This window comes from Malaya genurostris, chromosome 1 (genome assembly GCF_030247185.1).
Source record: "Malaya genurostris strain Urasoe2022 chromosome 1, Malgen_1.1, whole genome shotgun sequence".
Lineage (NCBI taxonomy): Eukaryota > Metazoa > Arthropoda > Insecta > Diptera > Culicidae > Malaya > Malaya genurostris.
This window is the reverse complement of record NC_080570.1, coordinates 87,495,917-87,517,249: the sequence shown is the minus strand read 5'-3', so window position 1 is coordinate 87,517,249 and position 21,333 is coordinate 87,495,917. Positions and strand designations below refer to the sequence as shown.

General features: G+C 35.2%; 1 protein-coding gene and 1 long non-coding RNA gene across 5 annotated transcripts in view; one reads left to right on the top strand and one right to left on the bottom strand.

Annotated features, from left to right (window-relative positions):
* The window catches only part of LOC131440666 (uncharacterized), a 126,014-nt gene extending 113,030 nt beyond the window's left edge, over positions 1-12,984 (top strand). The window contains exon 3 of the long non-coding RNA XR_009231428.1: positions 12,322-12,984. This is a non-coding gene — a long non-coding RNA (uncharacterized LOC131440666). The remainder of the gene's footprint in view (positions 1-12,321) is intronic.
* The window catches only part of LOC131440661 (coiled-coil domain-containing protein 186), a 483,734-nt gene that overhangs the window by 194,303 nt on the left and 268,098 nt on the right, over positions 1-21,333 (bottom strand). The window contains exon 4 of one of the 4 annotated variants that reach the window (XM_058612137.1): positions 5,691-5,889. The exons of the other annotated variants lie outside the window; for them this stretch is intronic. Within the exon in view, the coding sequence (XP_058468120.1) occupies positions 5,752-5,889 (138 nt within the window). The 3' untranslated portion in view covers positions 5,691-5,751. Of the gene's footprint in view, positions 1-5,690; positions 5,890-21,333 lie in introns of those variants that run through there. 4 annotated transcript variants of the gene reach the window in all.

Below are 21,333 nucleotides of genomic sequence, written 5' to 3'. Positions count from 1 at the left end.
TTTTCCCCACTATCCGTTTGAGTAACGTTTTCCGTCCACCGGTTCCAGAAGTTTTATTACAAACCAAAGTTACTGGTCATAGTTTAGTTTCGACTTACTCTTGTTATTTTTTTAAATGCTATGCATCTTTCAATTGATATGATTTTTAAACAATATGCCAAACGTACAAAACATATCAAATCAACATATATAACGATGCATTAGAACAAAGATGCTATCGATAATTACTTTTAAATAAAAAGAACCGCATTCGAAAATTCAAAGTCGATAGCAATAAAGCTTTCGACCATTTCTTACCTCTTCGAGTGAAGTCGAACGAAGCTCGCTGATCGAGTTCGAATCGAGAACCATAATACGAAACATGGTCGATTCGAAAAAATTTGAATCGAATCGAGATACATAATGCCACCCCTGCTTAAAATTCGCGAGGACGTATACAAATTTGTGCATTATAGATAATTCTGTATGAATGGCAACTCTGTTGGTAAATGAATAAACTTGTTCTAATCCACCTAGTGGTGTAATGATGCCTTTCTCATATCAATCAAACTATTATATATAATACTGTGGTATTCATCAAAATTATTTTTCTTCGATTCTTAAAAGAATAATCGAAATAGATTTGTTTGACCGTCCACTGATAAAAACTATCAATTGGAAAAGATTTGAGGTCGATTTAGAAAACTTTTTACGGTTTTTCGCTCTTTTCAGTGATGGTATGAAATTTTTAACACACTTTACCTATATCTCCGGATCCGGAAATCGGATCCGCATGAAATTCAGGAATAACGCATGGGACCACAGGACCTTTCATTTGAAAATTTGTGAAAATCGGTCGCGCCATCTATGAGAAAAGTTAAAACACATATTTTCTTTTATTTGCACATTTTACCCCATAACTCTCGAACCGGAATTCGGATCCAAATAATATTCAGGAATTTTGTATGGGACCTCAAGACGTTTCATTTGAATCTAAGTTTGTGAAAATCGGATCAGCCGTCTCTGAGAAAAGTTAGTGCACTTATTTTCACAATTTTTTGCACATTTTACCCCATAATTCCGGAACCGGAAGTCGGATCCAAATAATATTCAGGTATTTTGTATGGGGCCACAAGACCTTTCATTTGAATCTAAGTTTGTGAAAATCGGTTCAGCCATCTCCGAGAAAAGTTAGTGCAAAAAACGTTACATACACACATACGCACATACACACACACATACACATACACACACAGACATTTTGCGTACTCGACGAACTGAGTCGAATGGTATATGACATTCGGCCCTCCGGGCCTCGGTTCAAAAGTCGGTTTTCACAGTGATTGCATAACCTTTCTATATGAGAAAGGCAAAACCTGTTTTAATCCACCTAGTGGTGTAATGATGCCTTTCTCATATCAATCATACTATCATATATAATACTGTGGTATTCTTCAAAATAATTCTCTGCGATTCTTGAAAGAATAACCGAAATCGGTTTGTTTGACCGCCTACTGATAAAAACTATCAATTGGAAAAGATTTGAGATCGATTTAGAAATTTTTTAAAGGTTTTTCCCCATTTTCAGTGATGGTGTACAATTTTTAACACATTTTACCCTATATTTCGGGATCCGGAAGTCGGATCCGCATGAAATTCAGGAATAACGCATGGGACCACAGGACCTTTCATTTGAAAATTTGTGAAAATCGGTCGCGCCATCTATGAGAAAAGTTAAAACACATATTTTCTTTTATTTGCACATTTTACCCCATAACTCTCGAACCGGAAGTCGGATCCAAAAAATATTCAGAAATTTTTTATGGGACCTTAAGACCTTTCATTTGAAACTAAGTTTGTGAAAAAGGGTTAATCCATCTCTGAGAAAAGTTAGTGCACTTATTTTCACAATTTTTTGCACATTCTACCCCATAATTCCGGAACCGGAAGGCGAAATAATATTCAGGAATTTTGTATGGGACCACAAGACCTTTCATTTGAATCTAAGTTTGTAAAAATCGGTCGCGCCATCTATGAGAAAAGTTAGAACACACATTTTCTTTTTTTGCACAGTTTACCCCATAACTCTCGAACCGGAAGTCGGATCTAAATAATATTCAGGAATATTGCATGGGACCTTAAGATCTTTCATTTGAATCTTAGTTTGTGAAAATCGGTTCAGCCATCTCTGAGAAAAGTTAGTGCACTTATTTTCACAATTTTTTGCACATTTTACCCCATAATTCCGGAACCGGAAGACGGATCCAAATAATATTCAGGTATTTTGTATGGGACCACAAGACCTTTCATTTGAATCTAAGTTTGTGATAATCGGTTCAGCCATCTCCGAGAAAAGTTAGTGCAAAAAAACGTTACATACACACATACGCACATACACACACATACACACACATACACACACATACACACAGACATTTTGCGTACTCGACGAACTGAGTCGAATGGTATATAACATTCGGCCCTCCGGGCCTCAGTTCAAAAGTCGGTTTTCACCGTGATTGCATAACCTTTCTATATGAGAAAGGCAAAAATAAACACAGTCTAAATGACAGACTGGATGGTTTTGAAAGGGTACCGTGGCGCCGTCATGAAACATGCGGGTACTGTCCCAAATGAAGGAATGTTCGAAATGACCGTTAAAATGATTGATGAATCCAATTTGAGTGTCATGTCTGTTAGTCTGTGCTTCGATAGTGAAGCAAGACAATGTATACATTTATGTTGAAGCACGTGGCTCATAAACAAGACAACAAAATATGTATAAAGTAATATGATTTTATCTGTTGATGTATAGGAAATGGCAGTTCAACTGACGTCGCTCGGCAACGTCGCTGCGCTGGACTGTCCAGCGAATTGCAGATTAGTGCTGCAGCGACAATATATTGTGAAATAGACGTGGCTGATGCAAACGGTGCAGAATTTCCCGATGACGGCCCGATTGAAGCGCTACGATCGGACGGAAACGGATCGACCGATTCGTACGATTTCGTATGTACACGGGTACAAAATCGATCTCGTAATTGAGCTAAATCAGTCATGATTTCAGGAAAATACTGTATTTTGATGTTATGAATATACACCATGAACAATATTCATGAAATCATAATTTTTTTCGCCGGTAACGCTATATAAGCGTTACGTTTTTCTCTAACGAAGACCATGCATAATTTCGACTGATATCATGATCATAAATCATGAAAACTAGAAGAAATATCCCGAACCTTGACTGAGATTGTTCATGATTCCAGGAATATTTGTGATTAGGTTGGAATTCTTTTGAAATCAATTAGGCAAGTTCATTCGATTATTTCGTTTTATTGTAAAAAAATAAACAAAGGGCAAACTTAACATCTTATTCTTCAAAGGTAATTTAAAAAAAATTATGTGTCTATTTTCTGTAGAAGATCGCGTGTACTTTTAGGCATTTCTATTATTGATGCGGGAATTTTGAATAAATATGCTTGAATGAAGAACCACACAAGTTTGCAATATGAAGCGTATTCTAAATGCAATACATATATTATATTCATGCATAGACGTATTGCATGAATAATATTTTCAGCTGCATAATCTGCTCCACCGAACATAACAAATATGCAGGGGCGACAAGTTCCATGAAAAATAATAGGGGGGGGGGGGCACAAAAAATTATTACTATAGATCATTGAACTTTGCTATATATAAAGCATTTTTATAAAGGAAAAGGAGAGGTTAGAACGAAGCAACCAAGAAAAAATCACAAATATTTTTCCTACTATTCCAGTAATAACCAATATTCGAAAGCGGGAAAGTATAGCACATTTCACATTGTAGAAAATTAGTTCAAAAATTTTAGTAACTTAGGCTTTGCCCCCCATAGTTGCCGCGCCTGCAAATATGGTTGACCTTGCCGTACCCACGGCTACAATTTGTGGTTGAATGTTTACAACCCCGAATTTGCTGCGTAGGGAATGCATCCGTTGTTCGATTTACCTTTCGATGTCGCCAGCGGTCTACAAGCAAAAGTAAAAAAAAAGGATAAAATAAACGATTATCGGAAATGTTTAACATACCAGTTTTCCAAAATATTTTCAGAAACTAATATGTGTCAAGCTAGATTGAATGGATTTACCTATGACATTCTCTGAAGAGTGCACTGGATTAGTTTTCCTCTCCTTTGTTTTTTTCAAACCAAAGACTGTAGTGCGATTCCCTTCCGTTTCAACAATTTTCCTGTTGGGCATACTCTAGTCCCTTCTGCAGTTATATGGCCGCATTTGTAATATGTATCCTGAAATATGGCGTGTTCCGAAATCAAATAATTTCATTACATTTATGTATTTTATACTAACAGGATTTTCTCGTGGGAACAATGTTGCGATCTTTTGACTCACGAATTCGTTGAATCTTGCATTTAGTTCAATTCCTTCAACGGCGGCGTCCGTTTGTAAGAGTAAGAGGTTAGAAGCATACCTTTTTTGAAATGTTGCTCTTAGTATCGGGATTTTCTGACGTCGTAGGTGCTAAATGATCCTTATATACTGGTTTACTAAATAGCATTTTCTTAAAGTGGATTTTGTTTAATGAAATGGAAATGACAATACGAATGCATGGTAAATTGGTTTATTTATTAGCTCAAGATTGTTTTCTTCCATTTCACTAAATTCTTCGTTTGTTGTTATACCATGATCCCCAGTTACAATACTTATGTAATTGTCGAGACCAGCTCGCCATAAAACATTCTCCAAATCTAATTTTGGAATTTCTGGGTCAAATCGAGGATTATATGTTTTTTGCTCATCGGTAATTTCAATTGCCACTAGCGGTAATGTAGACCCAGTAAAGTGGATATACTCGATTTGCGCCTCTTTATCCATTTAACAGACCAATTGTAATCGATGATTGTGACAAATAAATTTACGAATTCAGAAGAAAAAAAAAAATACACGCCGGGATGCCAACGTTTTTAGCGCAAAGTTTGCAGAAATAAAAAATGTACTATGGTCGCGTTTTTTTTCCAACGGCCAATAAGTCACCCGTTAATTTATTTTTCGAGAGAAGCTGGAGGCGAATCGTTGCAAATAGAATATTTATTTTAATATCAGACCAAAGAGAGAACATTTCTTGTTTGTTAACTGCTGACATAAGCTCTTCCAATGACCAATGCAAGAAGCGAATGTTACTTACCTGAATTCCATTACAAATAAAGAAAAAGAACAATGGATACGTGTATGTTACGCAACAGAACGATATCTAATGTTAATTTCAATGTACTGAGCGCTGGAACAGCCAACGAATAAAATGAATATGGAAATCGGCTTAGCGTGGAAATAATTTGAACATGATTTGACAAGTATTTGTAACGCTTGTAACAATCATGAAAGTTGCGCATGATCGCGCTTTTTATTTTTCATGAAATTCGCCTTTTCAATCATGATATCATGAACAATGATCATGATATCATAAAGTAATTTATTTTCTTTATCATGATTTTTTGTTCATGAATTTAGAAACGATTTTGTTTCCGTGTATGAATAACCATAGTATTCAAGCTCGAACACCTCGAAGTACCATAGTATGCAAGCTCGAAGAGCCTATGTAGGCGAGTTGCTACTTAGTGATCACAGCCAAATAACCGTTAAATTTCGTACACATTTATATCACTACTTGGATGGCTGTTCTCTATGTTAAGAGTTGAACAAGGTTTTTCTATTTCTTTTTCATTCGACTGGAATTATTGATAATTTTATTTTCGTAAAGTATATAGGTACATTAAAATCTTTGCTTTTTCAGTAGTTCCACTAGTAAAGAAGATGAGTGATTTTCCAGAAACTCTATTTTTTCTGTCAGGCGATTGTTGAAATGTTGAAGACAATTTATCCGTTCAATTAGCATTGCAGGGCAAATATCCTGAAAATATTTGTTCTTCGTGAATGAAAATCAGAAAACTATTAGCGTACGCATGTATATATATATATATATATATATATATATATATATATATATATATATATATATATATATATATATATATATATATATATATATATATATATATATATATATATATATATATATATATATATATATATATATTATATATAGTATATATATATATTATATATATATCTTGTTCACAGCCGTATGCGCTATGTGCGCAAGTATGCTAACTCGTATTGTAATTTTCACTGTCGGTTAGAAAAGATTGCGATGCAAAAAGTAGCGACAAAATGCCGCAAAGATAGCGAAACTGTCATCGCCATCGATTCAACCTCTTCGAGACCGCGAACCAGACAAAAAATTTTTTAAATTGACTGTTACAATGACAAATTTCTATTAGCGTATGTGATCTGTGGACAAACCGGGTTATTTCTTAGATTAAAAAATAAACAGATAGAGGCTGTCGTACAATCCGTATTCCCTTTGTCAAAAATGAAAAATATTCTCTGGATTTCATTCCACGTTATTGTTGCACCAGCCAAGTTCACACTTTCTCCCCATGCCTTAAATTTTTGGAATTGCGTTGATAAAACGAAATGGTACGCTATAGTATTAATTCATGTATAGAAAAATATATATGTGTCAGTGTTTACAGATTCAACCGATGCGTTGGAGATTGACACAGATGATTTTTATAATATGTATAATTTTGATGAAGTGGCCCAATTTTGTAATTAATTTTGGCAATATATATATACATATATATATATATATATATATATATATATATATATATATATATATATATATATATATATATATATATATATATATATATATATATATATATATATATATATATATATATATATATATATATATATATATATATATATATATATATATATATATATATATATATATATATTGATTCTGTACCCTGCTTAAAATTCGCGAGGTTTTTCTATTTCTTTTTCAATCGACTGGAATTATTGATAATTTTATTTTCGTTAAGTACATAGGTACATTAAAATCCTTGCTTTTTCAGTAGTTCCACTAGCAAAGAAGATGAGTGATTTTTCAGCAGAAATTCTATTTTTTCTGTCAGGTGATTGTTGAAATGTTGAAGACAATTTATTCGATCAATTAGCATTGCAGGGCAAATATCAGAAAACTATTAGCGTACACATGTATATATATATATATATATATATATATATATATATATATATATATATATATATATATATATATATATATATATATAGATATATATATATATATATATATATATATATATATATATATATATATATATATATATATATATATATATATATATATATATATATATACATATATATATATATATATATATATATATATATATATATATATATATATATATATATATATATATATATATATATATATATATATATATATATATATATATATATATATAGCTCGTATTGTAATTTTCACTGTTGGTTAGAAAAGATAGTGACAAAATGCCGCAAAGATAGCGAAACTGTAATTCGCATCGATTCAACCTCTTCGAGACAATGACAAATTTCCATTAGCGTATGTGATCTGCCATCGGATAGAACTGGCACTGGCACTACAGTAATAGCAAAAGTCATTAAATTGGACGTTTATTTATAAAAACTTCGAAAATCGGCAAAAAGCCTGCTTAATTGCAAAGTCTGCTAACAAACGAAATGGCAAATTTACATACCAATCTGCAAACCTGACATCCATGGTCTGACGCTCATTATTTCGCTATTCTGTGACGATTCCGTCACAGCTGTCCAGCTGAAAACCACTATAGGGACCGTGCACGAGGGCGTGGTTAAGTGGCCGGCGACGACAGCGCACGAGGCGGCGAGTGGAAAAAATAATGCTACCATAGCAGAACTTGTAAACTGAGTTTGCAAATACTTTCTAGCGTATTTTCTCTGCGAATTTTTTTCCGAACCCTATGGAATTCTTCGCGTGTGGTGCGAACGATTGTTCAACATCGACTGACTATTAAATTTTGAATCGAATTATTCATTCTGTATCTAAATACGGCCACGTCATTTTCTGTCATTGCAGTTGGATTTGTGTCTAATATTTGTCATATTCACTCAAATTCAAACACTCAAACGATATTCTCAGCACATTAAATGATTTTTTAATCGACTTGACCGGAAACACTGAAAAATATCTTGCTAAAACATTCTAATTTCAGACCTTTAGTAAAAATTGCTTCTGTGTAATTTCTTTTTATACTTTCACTCAAAGAAAATACCCAAAGAAAAAGTTTAAATATTTTTTTAATGAAGTAAGTTTTTCTCGAAGTTATTCTTACTTTCGCTGAATTGCAATTATTACACCACTTGCTATTACTTTATTTTCAGAACAAAATAGACCCAAATAACTTTCCATCCGTCAATCTTTGAAATGGGCCACAGATTTAGATAAATTTAGCTAGTCGATAAAAAATATCTGCCCGACTGTCAAATTTTAACTAAAAGTTCAAATAGGCTACCTGCGCAGCTCCGGAAGCGCCACCAAGTGGCGCATAGCTTCTCCAGCGCGGTGCGCTGCATCGAGTTTATGAAATGTCCAACAAAGTGTGATAGCTTTCAAAGTTTACAATGGTCTCTATTTTCTTCATTTACATACACGCAACTGGAATTTTGAACGCTTCTGTTCGTATTATCTGCAAAAACTAGATTTTTTTGATGAGTTTTCACAATATTTCTGTAAATATAAAAAATTAAGAATAGGATTCGCTCGAATTTTGGGAAAATTACCCAATGCCCGGAGTGTGTGGTTAGTTATGTGTTGTTCACAATGAGGTCAAGATCTCAGAGATGGCGAGACTAGTCGCAAATGAAAGGTCTTCTCGTCAGTCAATACGCAACAGATTGGTTTTGCGATTTGATGTTTACTTTTCAAGTTATACATAGTTAGATGTCAAAATTTTCAGTTTTTTGTTATTGCAATAATTGGATTGCATAGTTTCAAAACCAAAAATCCATTCACTTTTAACAGAGTGCTCAGTGGTCCCAACCACATCAAAATACGTTTTCTGTTTGAGTTTCAGAGGTTGATTTTGGGACTTCATTGCATTCAGAAAAACTTTTGTTTGAAACTGTCTTCTTCTTTGAATAAAATCAAAGTTGTCAATAATCCACTTCGAAGTGAGTTATAAGTTTTAATTTGCATACATTGGTAGTGAATTCAAGCCTTTTGAAGAATTAAAGAACATGTTACTAAAAGAGAATATGTCGAACACATGGGCCCTTTAAAATGCATCGGTGTCGATATAAGGAGCAAAATTGATATGAGGCTCCCAAAATGTAGTTTTTCCATCATAACTTTGTTAAACACACAGACGAAAAAGGGAATTGAGGGAACCACGTGGTCGATTCACAATTCATACGCGACCCACTGTGCTCAGGCCTTAAATAAACATGAAAATACACCTTTAGAAATGAGTGTCTTAAGATTCGTTACTAAACGTAGCACTCTAATATGCGTTAGTTGTTCCCAAAACCTGTTGGGATTCGCTCTTCCTTATTTTATTCCCTTTCTCAACGATTTATGACGAAAACTAGAAAATTTTACGGTTTGAAAGAGATATTCAATAGCCGTGCTCATACTTCATCTGATTATGCAAATAATATTAATTAAAATAGTCGAGTTTAGTTTGTAAAACCATGGTAAGGATATTAAAGAGTACCGCGCTGACGACGCCAGCCCTCACAAGGTGTCGCTTTAATCGCTATTTCGAGATATGCAGTTAGCCTATAATTCACAGGATGGTCCAAACTCTTAGAATGGAGGAAGAAAATAAATTGTAATCGTAAAAATGCTAGCAATCTCAGTCAGTTTGACGTATATTGAAAATACGAGTCACGAAGCTAGCAACAAATAATCATTTTATTGAAACGCTGAACTGTTTTGCCTTTCTCATATAGAAAGGTTATACAATCACTTGAAAATCGACTAGTAAAAATTGGCCAAGTGTCATATGCCATTCCACTCAGTTCGTCGAGCTGAGCAATCTATCTTTGTGTGTGTGTGTTTCTCGAAAATGACTTAATCGATGTAGACCAACTTAGATTCAAATGAAAGGTCTCATGGTTCTACACGGAATTCTTGAATTTCATCCGGATCCGACTTTCGGTTCCGGAATGATAGGACAAAGTGTGTTAAAAATTGTGTACCGTCACTTGAAGAGTCGAAACGAAAAAAGTAAAAAGTTGTCTAATTTGGTCTCGAAAGTATTCCCGGTTTTCGAATAACGACGGCAGATAATAGTCATACACTCAAAAAAGGATCTCACTTACTTTTACACTTAGTCCGGTATTCCTAATCTTAGGTTCAAATTAAAGATCTTATGCTCCTACCGAAAATTGAGCATATTTTTCGGTTGCAATTAAAATCATGTTAGTTGATGACCATACGAACCAACTTCGATTATACGATCTCGGGTTCTAGTGCCCGAAATACCTACAATAGTGGAACTTCCTTCGTTTTCTCATCGATGTCAGAGAACTGTTTCATTCTGTAGGTTATGCTAGTTAATGCACAAACAATCTCTTTGGTTTATTTTCAGAATCGGAGAGAAATATTTTTAATAGTATACCACAGTATTATATATGAGGATATGATTGATGTGAGAAAAGGATCATTACACCACTATGTTGTATTAAAACAGGTTTTTGACTATTTTATTCAGCGTGAACATATGGTAACAGTGTAAAGCTATGGTAGAGTTTTTTCACCTATTCGCCACTAATGGCGCTACTTGTTACCGTGCACGGTCCCTATATTACGGTTTACGTATCATTCCTGTTTACGTACGAATAGATTTGATGCAGTGCATTCGATTCGTCAGGTAAATGTTGCGAATAGGTCATTCGTATTATCAAGCATACGTGCATGTATAGAAAAACAGTTTAATTGAGTTTTAATAGCTTTCCTTTCCGACGTAAGTATTGTTTGAATTCTATTGCTAAATTTCTAAATGGAAATAACTTTGTATACGGCGAAAAGATATAAAACACAAAGCACCAATAAAAGGCAGTATGATAAGCTCGTGGATGCATTGAGCGATCAGCTACACACTTAAAACCATTTCTTGAGCTCGGCATAATAAAATGCCGAAACTGATCAGCAACACGTAAATTTGCTGATTGCTCAGTAATCAATACGCATGTTTCTGAACTCCGTTAAATGAATTCACTGATATTTCGGTAAAATGCTTCACTTTGTCGAAATTTGGCATAATTGCTTGCTGAATTTATCAGTAAACAACAGATATGCCAACATCAGCAGAGACGTTTGCCGAGATTTCGGAATATGCGCTAGCTGTTGCCGAGATTCAGCACAACAGCTGTCATTTATTGCCGCGTTACATTTTCGCTTCGCATTGTGCGATTATTTTCTAATGAAATTCTTGAGTGAAAAAATGGATAATCTTCGAAGAAGCGTGAAACCACTTGCAAGTAAAAAAATTGAATCAATATAGTGACATGTTTCGCTTTATAAAACGCGACTTTATCATAGCACTCGCGATTATAAGGGAAAAACATCCAACACGGGGCTCAAAGCGTCCTCGAGACAAAACTTTAGGGGATATGCGAAAAAATAACCCAATGCATGGAATAATTCAATAGATCAAAGTAAGTTTATTTTTTGAACAACACCGTATATGCATCATTAAATATTGAACATTTTTGTAAGCCAAAAATCAATATATATTTTTTTTTTTCATATTTCCAGCTCGACTCAAGGTGGCCGCATCTGGAAACGCCGCTTTTTTTTATGCTACATGTTTTCAGGTAGAGGCTTTAAGCACTACTGGCAACAAATTTGTAAGCCTCCTTTAGGTGTTAATAAAATGAATTTTTGATCCTGAATGGCGTGTTTATATTGTTGAGAAATTACAAACAAAATAAATTGACTAGATTTTTAATTACTGATGATTCGGTAATTTATTTTTTTCATTTTTTCGTTTTATTGGATTGCCGAATATTCAGTGAACGTTTCACTGAGCAAACAGTCAATCTTATGCTGACGATTTCGGCAATATTTGACGTTTGTCAAATTTGAGGGTGCCGAGACGCTCAGTAATTTTAGTTTTGCCGAGATGATTGCTGATTACTCGGCTGTGCGAATCTAGGCATTTTTTTGCCGAGACTCAGCTAAAAAATTTAAGTGTGTAGATATTGCCAAAGGCTTTGCGAAGTTTGATGTTGAGCCATTTCGGGAGAATCTTGCCACAGGTTTAAACAGGCTTGGTTTATCTACGAAAGATTATGCTGGCTGGATAAAAGTAAAAACTATTTAAAAAATATCAAAACTATAGAAATATTTTTATTTAATTGAAATCATCAATTCTAGGTATGGCTTGACTGGAAATACAAATCTCAAATAGAAAATGGCACAACAGCTGCGACCGAAGGTGTAGAGGATGTAGTTTCCTTTGGAATACCAAATCATCAGACGAAAATAATAGTGCTATGGAAAATTGCAATTTGGGGACAATCGAAAATCATAAATCAGTTGTAAATAAAATATTTTGTGTGTGTTGTGAACCAATACCAATAAAATCAAATATACTATGTTCAAATTAATTAATAAATTGAAAAATCCACAAGTTATTTTGTCGTGAATACGACTTACTTTACTATGGGGTGCCTTTTCAAAATTAGCCATATGGAAGAATGGGCAGAACTTAATCGTGAATATCTCGACTTGTAATAACGGCAGCAACATAATTCTTTCACCATTTCATCAAAAATATGATCAGGAATTTAGGATAATATTTTGAACATTGTGAGATAACCACAAACAACTCAAAAATTAAATTATCTAAAACTTTGAAAACAACGCGGAAAACTCGGACGACAATTTTGAGGTAGCCAGGCACATATCTTCATCTGAATGCGTATAAAAGGGGAACCGTGGTCGAAAATCGATCATTTCGACCGTCCCAGGACAAAAGGGCCTAACTGCAAATGACAGTTTCTCTTTATTTACTTTTTCTATCACGATTTAAAGAACTGATTTCATATTTGACGCTTTACTCTTCGCAAAACATTCCAGGTAAAACTACAAACTTTCGAATTATATTGGAAACTTTAAAGAATTTGCAATAATGGCTCCGTAATAATCAAAAGAGAAAGTAAACAAAGAGAGGCTCTCATTTACAGTTAGGCCCTTTTGTCGTGGGACTATCGATTTCTTCTTGTGCGTTGGATGGAATTAGACGTCGTGGGAATGATTCAATCAACCAGCAGCGACGGAGAGTGCACCTTCTGAGTGGTTAAAACCTCAAACGCTCAGGTTACAACTCTCATTCGCTTCCCGGTCGTCGAGGGAGCGATCTCATCAACCAGCAGCGACGGAGAGGGCACCTTCCAACTGAATTCTGAGTCTGTTCTAAGTTCTGAATTTAGTTCTTGAGCTCAGGTTCAGTTCCTAATTCCAGAATTCTTCAAATCGGTTCTTTTAAGAACCATAATAATACTCCCAAAGAGTTATGCGAAATTTAACTTCACTGTACTCTATACTCCCCATTTTTAAACCAGTTGCAGTTTGTAGAACTTCCTTCTGATTTGCCATTTAAAATGCATTGCACCGACTCAGAAGCCATTCATTTCGAATTTGGCTGTCGTTGTCATCGTGTTGATTGTAGTGCGATCGAGGAATCTCCAAGCGAAATTCAAAGCTTGTTACCGCAAGCGAAAGAATCAGGAGACTCCAACAGAACACATATCAGTATCGGCTGTCAATGGTATCCATCGGAATTTGAACTCAACTCGTCACTCTCCATCACAAACGCCTTTATAAATGGTTCTTTTCAGAACCACCAATATTTTATCATAGATAACTATACTAGTTATTTCGTAATATTTGTGTGCCAGAATGTTTAATGTAACTAATCTGTACTGTAGTTTAGGTGTATCGTTTCAAATTCTAGTTGTGTAAAAGGGCAAAACTTGCACAATTCACACAATCGATCAACTAATTGATATTCGGGAGTATAAAGAAAGAGTGTCCGTTTTATTCGTATTCGTGACATCCAGTTATGTCTCTGACATTACACACCTGTACTTTTTTTGTACATCGAAGTCTATAAATAGAAAAGTTTTGTAACTGTTTTGTAACGACTTTGAAAAAAAGCCAGCATCCAATCGAATTATGTTATTTCATCTTCTGGTAGAGAAAAATAATACTAAAACTCATTTTTAATTATTTTTATTTGTTATTTTACGATAGCTGAGAACGGTCTTTAACAGCAAAAAGACTTGGCACCATCCGACAGGTTCGGCCCTCCACGAATATTTGTAATCAAAAGATACGATTAAACTAAAGGCCAATTCAAGAGATCACGATTCGTAAGTGATCTGGACTAATTGCGTGCATAAAAGGAACATCATAATAATTATGAACAGTACAATATAGAAACTTTTATTGATCTCTACTTTAATTGAATGAAAAGGATATTTATCCGCAGAGTTTTATTATAGTCCGCTATCATTCTGAGTAGCTATGCGGAAAATATTGTACCTCAGAAACCACGTTTTTAAAGTGTTATCAATTAAGAGCTTAAAATTGGGCTATTGAACCACTGTGCAACGGTAGAGAAAACTTGAGCCTGTTGAAATGGACACATTTTTTTAATTTCTAAACAGTATTCGGTTTAGCCCCGGTCTCCCCTATATTATTAAAACTCTTTTAATTGATTATCGATTAATTGTTATGCTAAGATATTCATTACATTACTTTAAAAAGAATCAAATAACATAGATCCTAAGGAGTTGTCGATCGTGCCGACAAGTCCGGTAGCTTCTTCTATATAAGGCTACACTACCGGGTCAGGTTCGTGCAGGTGGCATCCCTATCGTTACGAGGAGAACGACAGTCTGATTGTGTTTAAACAGCCTTGCCGGTTTATTTGTATGTATTTTTCATCAAACGCCGACAACTGCAGGAAAGGAAGAAGGTCACGGGACGGAAACGATGCGGAAAATCTGAACAGATATGAGAAAGGCTTATCTACACGCTCGGTCGGAAACGTTGTGATGCTGTGGAAGTGATTGAACCTCGGTTCCTGGAAACAAAAAGTATCTGTTACAGAAGTTATGACGCGTGGCAGATTGTTATGTACGGTAAGTAAATCTTTAAAATTCATGCGGACAACTTTGTAGTCATGGAATCAGGTAAGATTTTGGTTCAATATTTCCACAGTTCCAATAATGAGCTTTCCCCCAGAAAATGATCATTTTGTAGCAATATAATTAAAGCATTTCCTGAAATTGCCTTTCTGATTGACAAGCAATTGTTCCACTATTAGCAAATATGAAAAGAAAAACATGCAATAAGATGAGTAGTAGTTTCGTTGTATTATGATCGCGGAGTTTTTTGTGCAATAAATGAAATCAAATTAATCCAATGTAATTTTAATCTGTCAGCACGAACCAAACACACAAACATTCACATCAGCTCGATGTCGCGTTCGATTCGATTCAGCCGTATGTCAACTTTCAAAGTCAACAACAAAGGGCAGCTAGGCTTCGCTGGAGATACTGAAGAGAACAATAAGACGATGTTGAGATGAGCCAATCCGATGAACAAAAGGTGCCGGGACCGGTGCCGTCGTGATCAAGGCCAACGTCAGCTAGAATCGATTTCAAGCGTTGCCTTTCGGTTCGAGCTAAGGTAAATAAGATTAAAGTGTTGCTGAAATAGAAATTTCACTTCAATTCGATAATCCGGGAAACTGGAACAGAAATTCATTCAAGAAACTTCAACAATGTAACCAAACGAATTTCCCGCTTCACCACCAATCAACATTCACTCAATAGGAAATCAAGTTAATCTTGGGCAGTCCGACGCACAGGAAAAGTTCCTTTTTGGTTCGTAGAATTTCCCTCTTCTGCTTTGCATCAACCCAGTTTGCTGACACAAAAACGTGAAGCGCATAACTTGCACCAAACAATAACCAAACTGACAGCGACAGTTTAAAACGAAATACTTATTTCAGCTGAGAATTTTTCCCCGAATACTCGAAAACAGAGCAACCGGATAAATTTACCATCAAAATGAGTGATCCATTTTGCTTGGCATTGGACTGGTGCCCAGTGAAACAGGGTAGGTATTTTTGGTTTCGTAAAGATGTTGACTTTGGAAATCTTACAAAAGCGACGTACCAATAACTTGGGAAATTTACACACAAAAAGTTCGTAATTTTGAGGGTGTGTATGGGACAGAACTTCGTAGATCTAGGGTAAGGGCTTCCTATTTCATCTCATTTGTAAGGACGTAACCTTAAAAACCTGATTTAGCCACTAAAATCATTACGATTTTTTCCTATTGTCGTGAATACGACTTACTTTTCTATGGGGTGCCTTTTCAAAATTTACCCTCTGAGAGAGTGATAAGTTTTTGATCGTAAATATCTCTTGTTGTATCTAACGAATCAAGATAACTTTTGCTACTTGCAATCGGGAATATGATCACAATTTTATGATAAAATTTTCAGTTGTGTGACATAATCTCAAATAATTCAAAATTGAACTTTTCTGATATGTTTGGTATAAACGAGTATCAAAGAGGATAATTCATAAGGCGCGTTTGCTTTCCTCGTATTTTTAAAGCTCACAGCCCAGTGATCTGTGAAGGGATTTATATAATCTAACTACCAATAGAATCGAAATTTTTAACTTAAACGTGTATAGCGAAAGCATTGAAGTATTTCAAACCTGTTTTATTAGACCCATGTCAACACCAGCCAATCAGAACGCGAGAGCATCACACAAAGTCAGCCGTTCTAATGGCTCTAAAAGTTTTCTAAAGAACTATTAGGATTTGTTGTTCGCAAATCGAAGGTAATTATCCTCAGTTCAGTGCAAATCAAGAACAGTTTGGTTAGATTTGTGCACTTTTCGCTGTGTGAAATTCACAGTAATCGAGATCAAGTGAAGCCTTCTTTTTTTTTTGCGAAAAATGTGAAAAAGGGAAATGCTTGCATAAATCATACAATTGATCAACTAATTGATATTCGGAAGTGTTAAGGAACATGTCAGTTGTTTTCGTATTCACGACATCCAGTTATGTCTCTGACATTACCCACCCACCTTTTTGTCATGGATTTCTAAACTTAAGTTGAGAATTGATATGACATTAATTTCAATAACTTACTTTTCAAGTCCGTCTCGAAAATACAAATTGTATAGCGCTTTGAAAAAATATCCTCAAAACCGAATTTGAGAATTCTAAAAGATACATCATTGATATCCACCCGCCAAGCGTGGTAAGTATCTGCAAGCATTGCCAAGTATCTGCAATTCTTATGACAGACATGTGATATCGGAATCACTGTATACCGTGAAATCACATGTATGTCACCCTAAATCACAGTGATATCATGCGAGCATCATGATACAACAGTGATTTCCGTACTTATCGTTGTACTGTGCAAAATCCCATCACTGTTTACTGCTACCAGCGCAATTGGCGAGCGATGGTGAACTCACGAAACAATATTTCCTTCTTCTGAGTGTCGAATAATAAACAACCTTCGTTTTATTTTGAAATTTTTTTCTGTAAAATGCTAACAAGCAGCATAAAACTTATATCCTTTATCAACGTTGTAGCATATTTTCAAAAAGCAGTCAAACCAAGAAATGTTCATAAATTTGGTGAAATTTTGATATACAAATAAGGAAAACAATGTACATAAAATCATTACTATTAAGTAATTGTTTTCTATTCATTAACAAGTAAATTTATTCATTCGTAACCGAATGTTCGAAGTGAACACACGCGTTTTTTAACAATCGACATCGGTAAGACGAAGGTGCCTATCACAACAGAGGCTGTAGTATAGGCATTAAATAAAAGTGATAAAAAGTAGCATCCCCGCAAGTGAGTTCTGTATCAACAGTAGACGCTATTGTGCTATCCTCGAGCAGCAGTTATTTCTATTGTTTGCTACCCGCATCGCAGCAGCCAAATCCTGAGTCAAGGTCACGCTGATACACAACGAAGGAGTGAAGGAGCAACTCACCTAACAGCTTACCGTGACATACTGTTAAGTATTTTCTCAAATTTTTTCTTTCTACTTTTACTATTCAGATATTTTCTTTTAATTTTATTTCTTTCATTCTCATTTCAAGTGCGGGAGACTTCTTTACTCCCGCACTTAAAATAATATTGATGACAGTGGGTGTGTCTCGAAAGAGGGCGAAGCTTCAATGAACGAAGAACATTTAGAAGCTGAGTTTGCTTCCGAGATACCATCTACCCCTCCGATACCATCTCTCCCTCCGATACCATCTCCTCCTCCGATACCATCTCCCCCTCCGATGCCATCTCCCTCTCCGATGCCTCGGAGGGGTCCGTGGGTGGCATACTTCCGGCCCAAATTAAAGTTTCAGAGTTTCAAATATTGCTCGGGACCTGACAAAACATTACTCGGCAATAAAAACAATAGATAAGGTTTCGCCAAACAAGTTACACGTTGTTGTGTCCGACCTGAAGCAAGCAACCGAGATTGCTACCAGCGAGTTGTTCACGAGGGAGTACCGCGTGTAAGTCCCGTCTGATGTAGTGGAGATCGACGGTGTGGTCCGCGACGGAAGTCTGACGATCAATAATATTGAAGGCTAATAAGCGGGGTCTGGTTCGACTCCAAATGCACCTGGGGATGTCCCATTAGGTATCTGAAACGACTCTCTTGACGAGGCTAAAAATAATCTTCACCTACAGCTTCGAGACTAACATTCGCCCGATTCTACAAATCCCTCGCCTATCCACTATCTCTGTAGAAAATAACAAGATCTTTTTGCTGTCACTAACTTCTTCGTTCCCCCTTCCTTCGTTTCTCCACCATCTCGATGTCCACTAATTAGATCTTTATCGTTTTCAGACATTCGTTCTCATACCCCTTTTTTTCACCCCGTTTTCCACAAAATTACTTCTCTATACTTCTTTCATTATCTTACGCAACATCATCGCCCACGGGAAAACTGCTCCAGTTGATGACCAGCATGCGGGCCACCCGCCGGGTCTCTGTGACCTGGGGGTGTTTCCCGCGGACCCATTGAAACGTATAATTGTCATCTGGAAGACACTAGTGTCATGTTTAATCCATCGACCATCGCCGATCGCCAGCTGCAGACTGAATCTGTCAGAATCGACCATTGCAACCGGAATTCGCCACTACCCTAATGATAATACCCTAGTTTTAAGTTAGTCATTAATTCAAATTAGAAAATGCCCTTGGCATCTTAGAGCTTAAGCAGTGTGCCTTCAAATATGTGACAATTGAATAAAAAACCTATTTTAATTCACCTAGTGGTGTAATGATGCCTTTCTCATATTACTCATTACATCTTAAATATAACCGTGAAATTCGCAAAAACAAATGTTTATTCAATAGAAATAGGATAATTTGTTCGGATCTAATCTCACAAACTCTATAAATCCTGTTTAACCTGTAGTTTTGGAACCGAAAGTAGTATCCACAACAAATTAAGGAATTCCGTATGAAACTGTAAGACTTTTCTTTTGAACCTATAAGTTTGTGAAAATCGATTTGACTATCTCCAAGAAAAGTAAGTGAGATCCTTTTTTCAGTTTTTGATCACTATTTCCAATTTTTCCTAAACCGGATTCAGATAAACGGAATAGCCGAAGTTGGTTCGTTTACTACCAACAAACATGACCTACAAATTATAACAGTTTTGAACGTAATTAATCCTATACTTATTATTATTATTATTATTATTATTATCACTTTTACTATTATTATTATTATTATTATTACTATTATTATTATTATTATTATTATTATTATTATTATTATTATTATTATTATTATTATTATTATTATTATTATTATTGACATCACTACACAACGTGTACGAAATAGAACAAAGCAAGCCTTGTTCGTTTTGTGTTTCTTCATCTTTCGGTGTTGTACATATTGTCGCTCTATATGGCGATCTAAAAACTTTGACACTCATCTTCCTGTAACTGCCGAACCGGAAGTCGGATGAAATTTCACAGTAGCTTTAACGACAGTATGAACTTTAATTCAAATCAAGATTTGTGAAAATCGGTTCAAGCATCACAGAGAAATCGAAGTGAATTTAGTTTAAGGAGTTTTTCTTCTCCATTTTCGGTGCTCTCGGAACATGAAAAGAGGGGACCAGTAGTGCCGAAATAAGTATTCATGTCCAGAAACTAACAAGCTCTGCAAACTAGAATGATTTATCAGATAGTTTTATGGGATTTGTACCTGTTTTTAACCATCGTTCGTGGAAAAAAATAACAAAATTGGTAATTTCCACTTATCACGCTTTAGTTCCGGAACCGGAAGTCTCGGATCCAGATAAAATGTTCCACAAATTCTTAGGATATTATAAGAACTTTCATTTGAATCTAAGTTTGCGAAAATCAGTTAAGCTGTTCCAGAGATAATTGATTATAAACTTTTCCTCGAATTTTCACATATTACCATATAACTCCGGAACCGGAAGTCACATTCAAATAAAATTTAATAGCAAGCTATGGAACCATAATACCTTTTATTTGAATCTTAGTTTGTGAAAATAGGTTCAACCATCTCTGAAAAAAGTGAGTGCATATTTTTTTCACTTTTTTGGTACATATCATCCCATATCTCCGGAACCGGAAGTCGGATCGGAATGAAATTCAATAGCAGATTATGGGACTATAAGACCTTTCATTTGAATCTTTGTTCGTGAAAATCGGTTTAGCCATCTCTGAGAAAAGTAAGTGCATATTTTTGTTACATACATACACATACACACACACACGGACGGACACACACACAGAGACATTTGCTCAGTTCGTCGAGCTGAGTTGAATGGTATATGACATTCGGCCCTGCGGGCCTCGGTTAAAAAGTCGATTTTCACAGTGATTGCATAGCCTTTCTATATGAGAAAGGCAATGAGAAAAGCAAAAAAAGAGTAAGGGTATTTAAAGAGGGAAGGAAGCGTAGCATCGTCATTAACAAAAGGAGGTTATGAAAAAATTCGTATAATTTGACAAAAATTTATACGTTTTGAAGACCATACATGTTGCATACCTTAGATATGATTGTATGGGGGTGAATGTAGCGAATGCCTGTAAAAAGGGTGGTGTAATGTATGAAGTGATTACTAACAGGAGTATTTTTGGGTAAAAGGCTCCGAATTTTGCAAAATCGACATTTCTCGACAGGCACATACAAAGATAGCAAGTGTTTTATTAAAAAGCTCTCAATGTAATTGTTAGTACACACAAAGAAAATATTGTAAATATAACAAAATTTGGGGCTCACACAACGATTTATTTTATTCAAGTAGTGACAAATCAGGTTTGATATAGCAAATA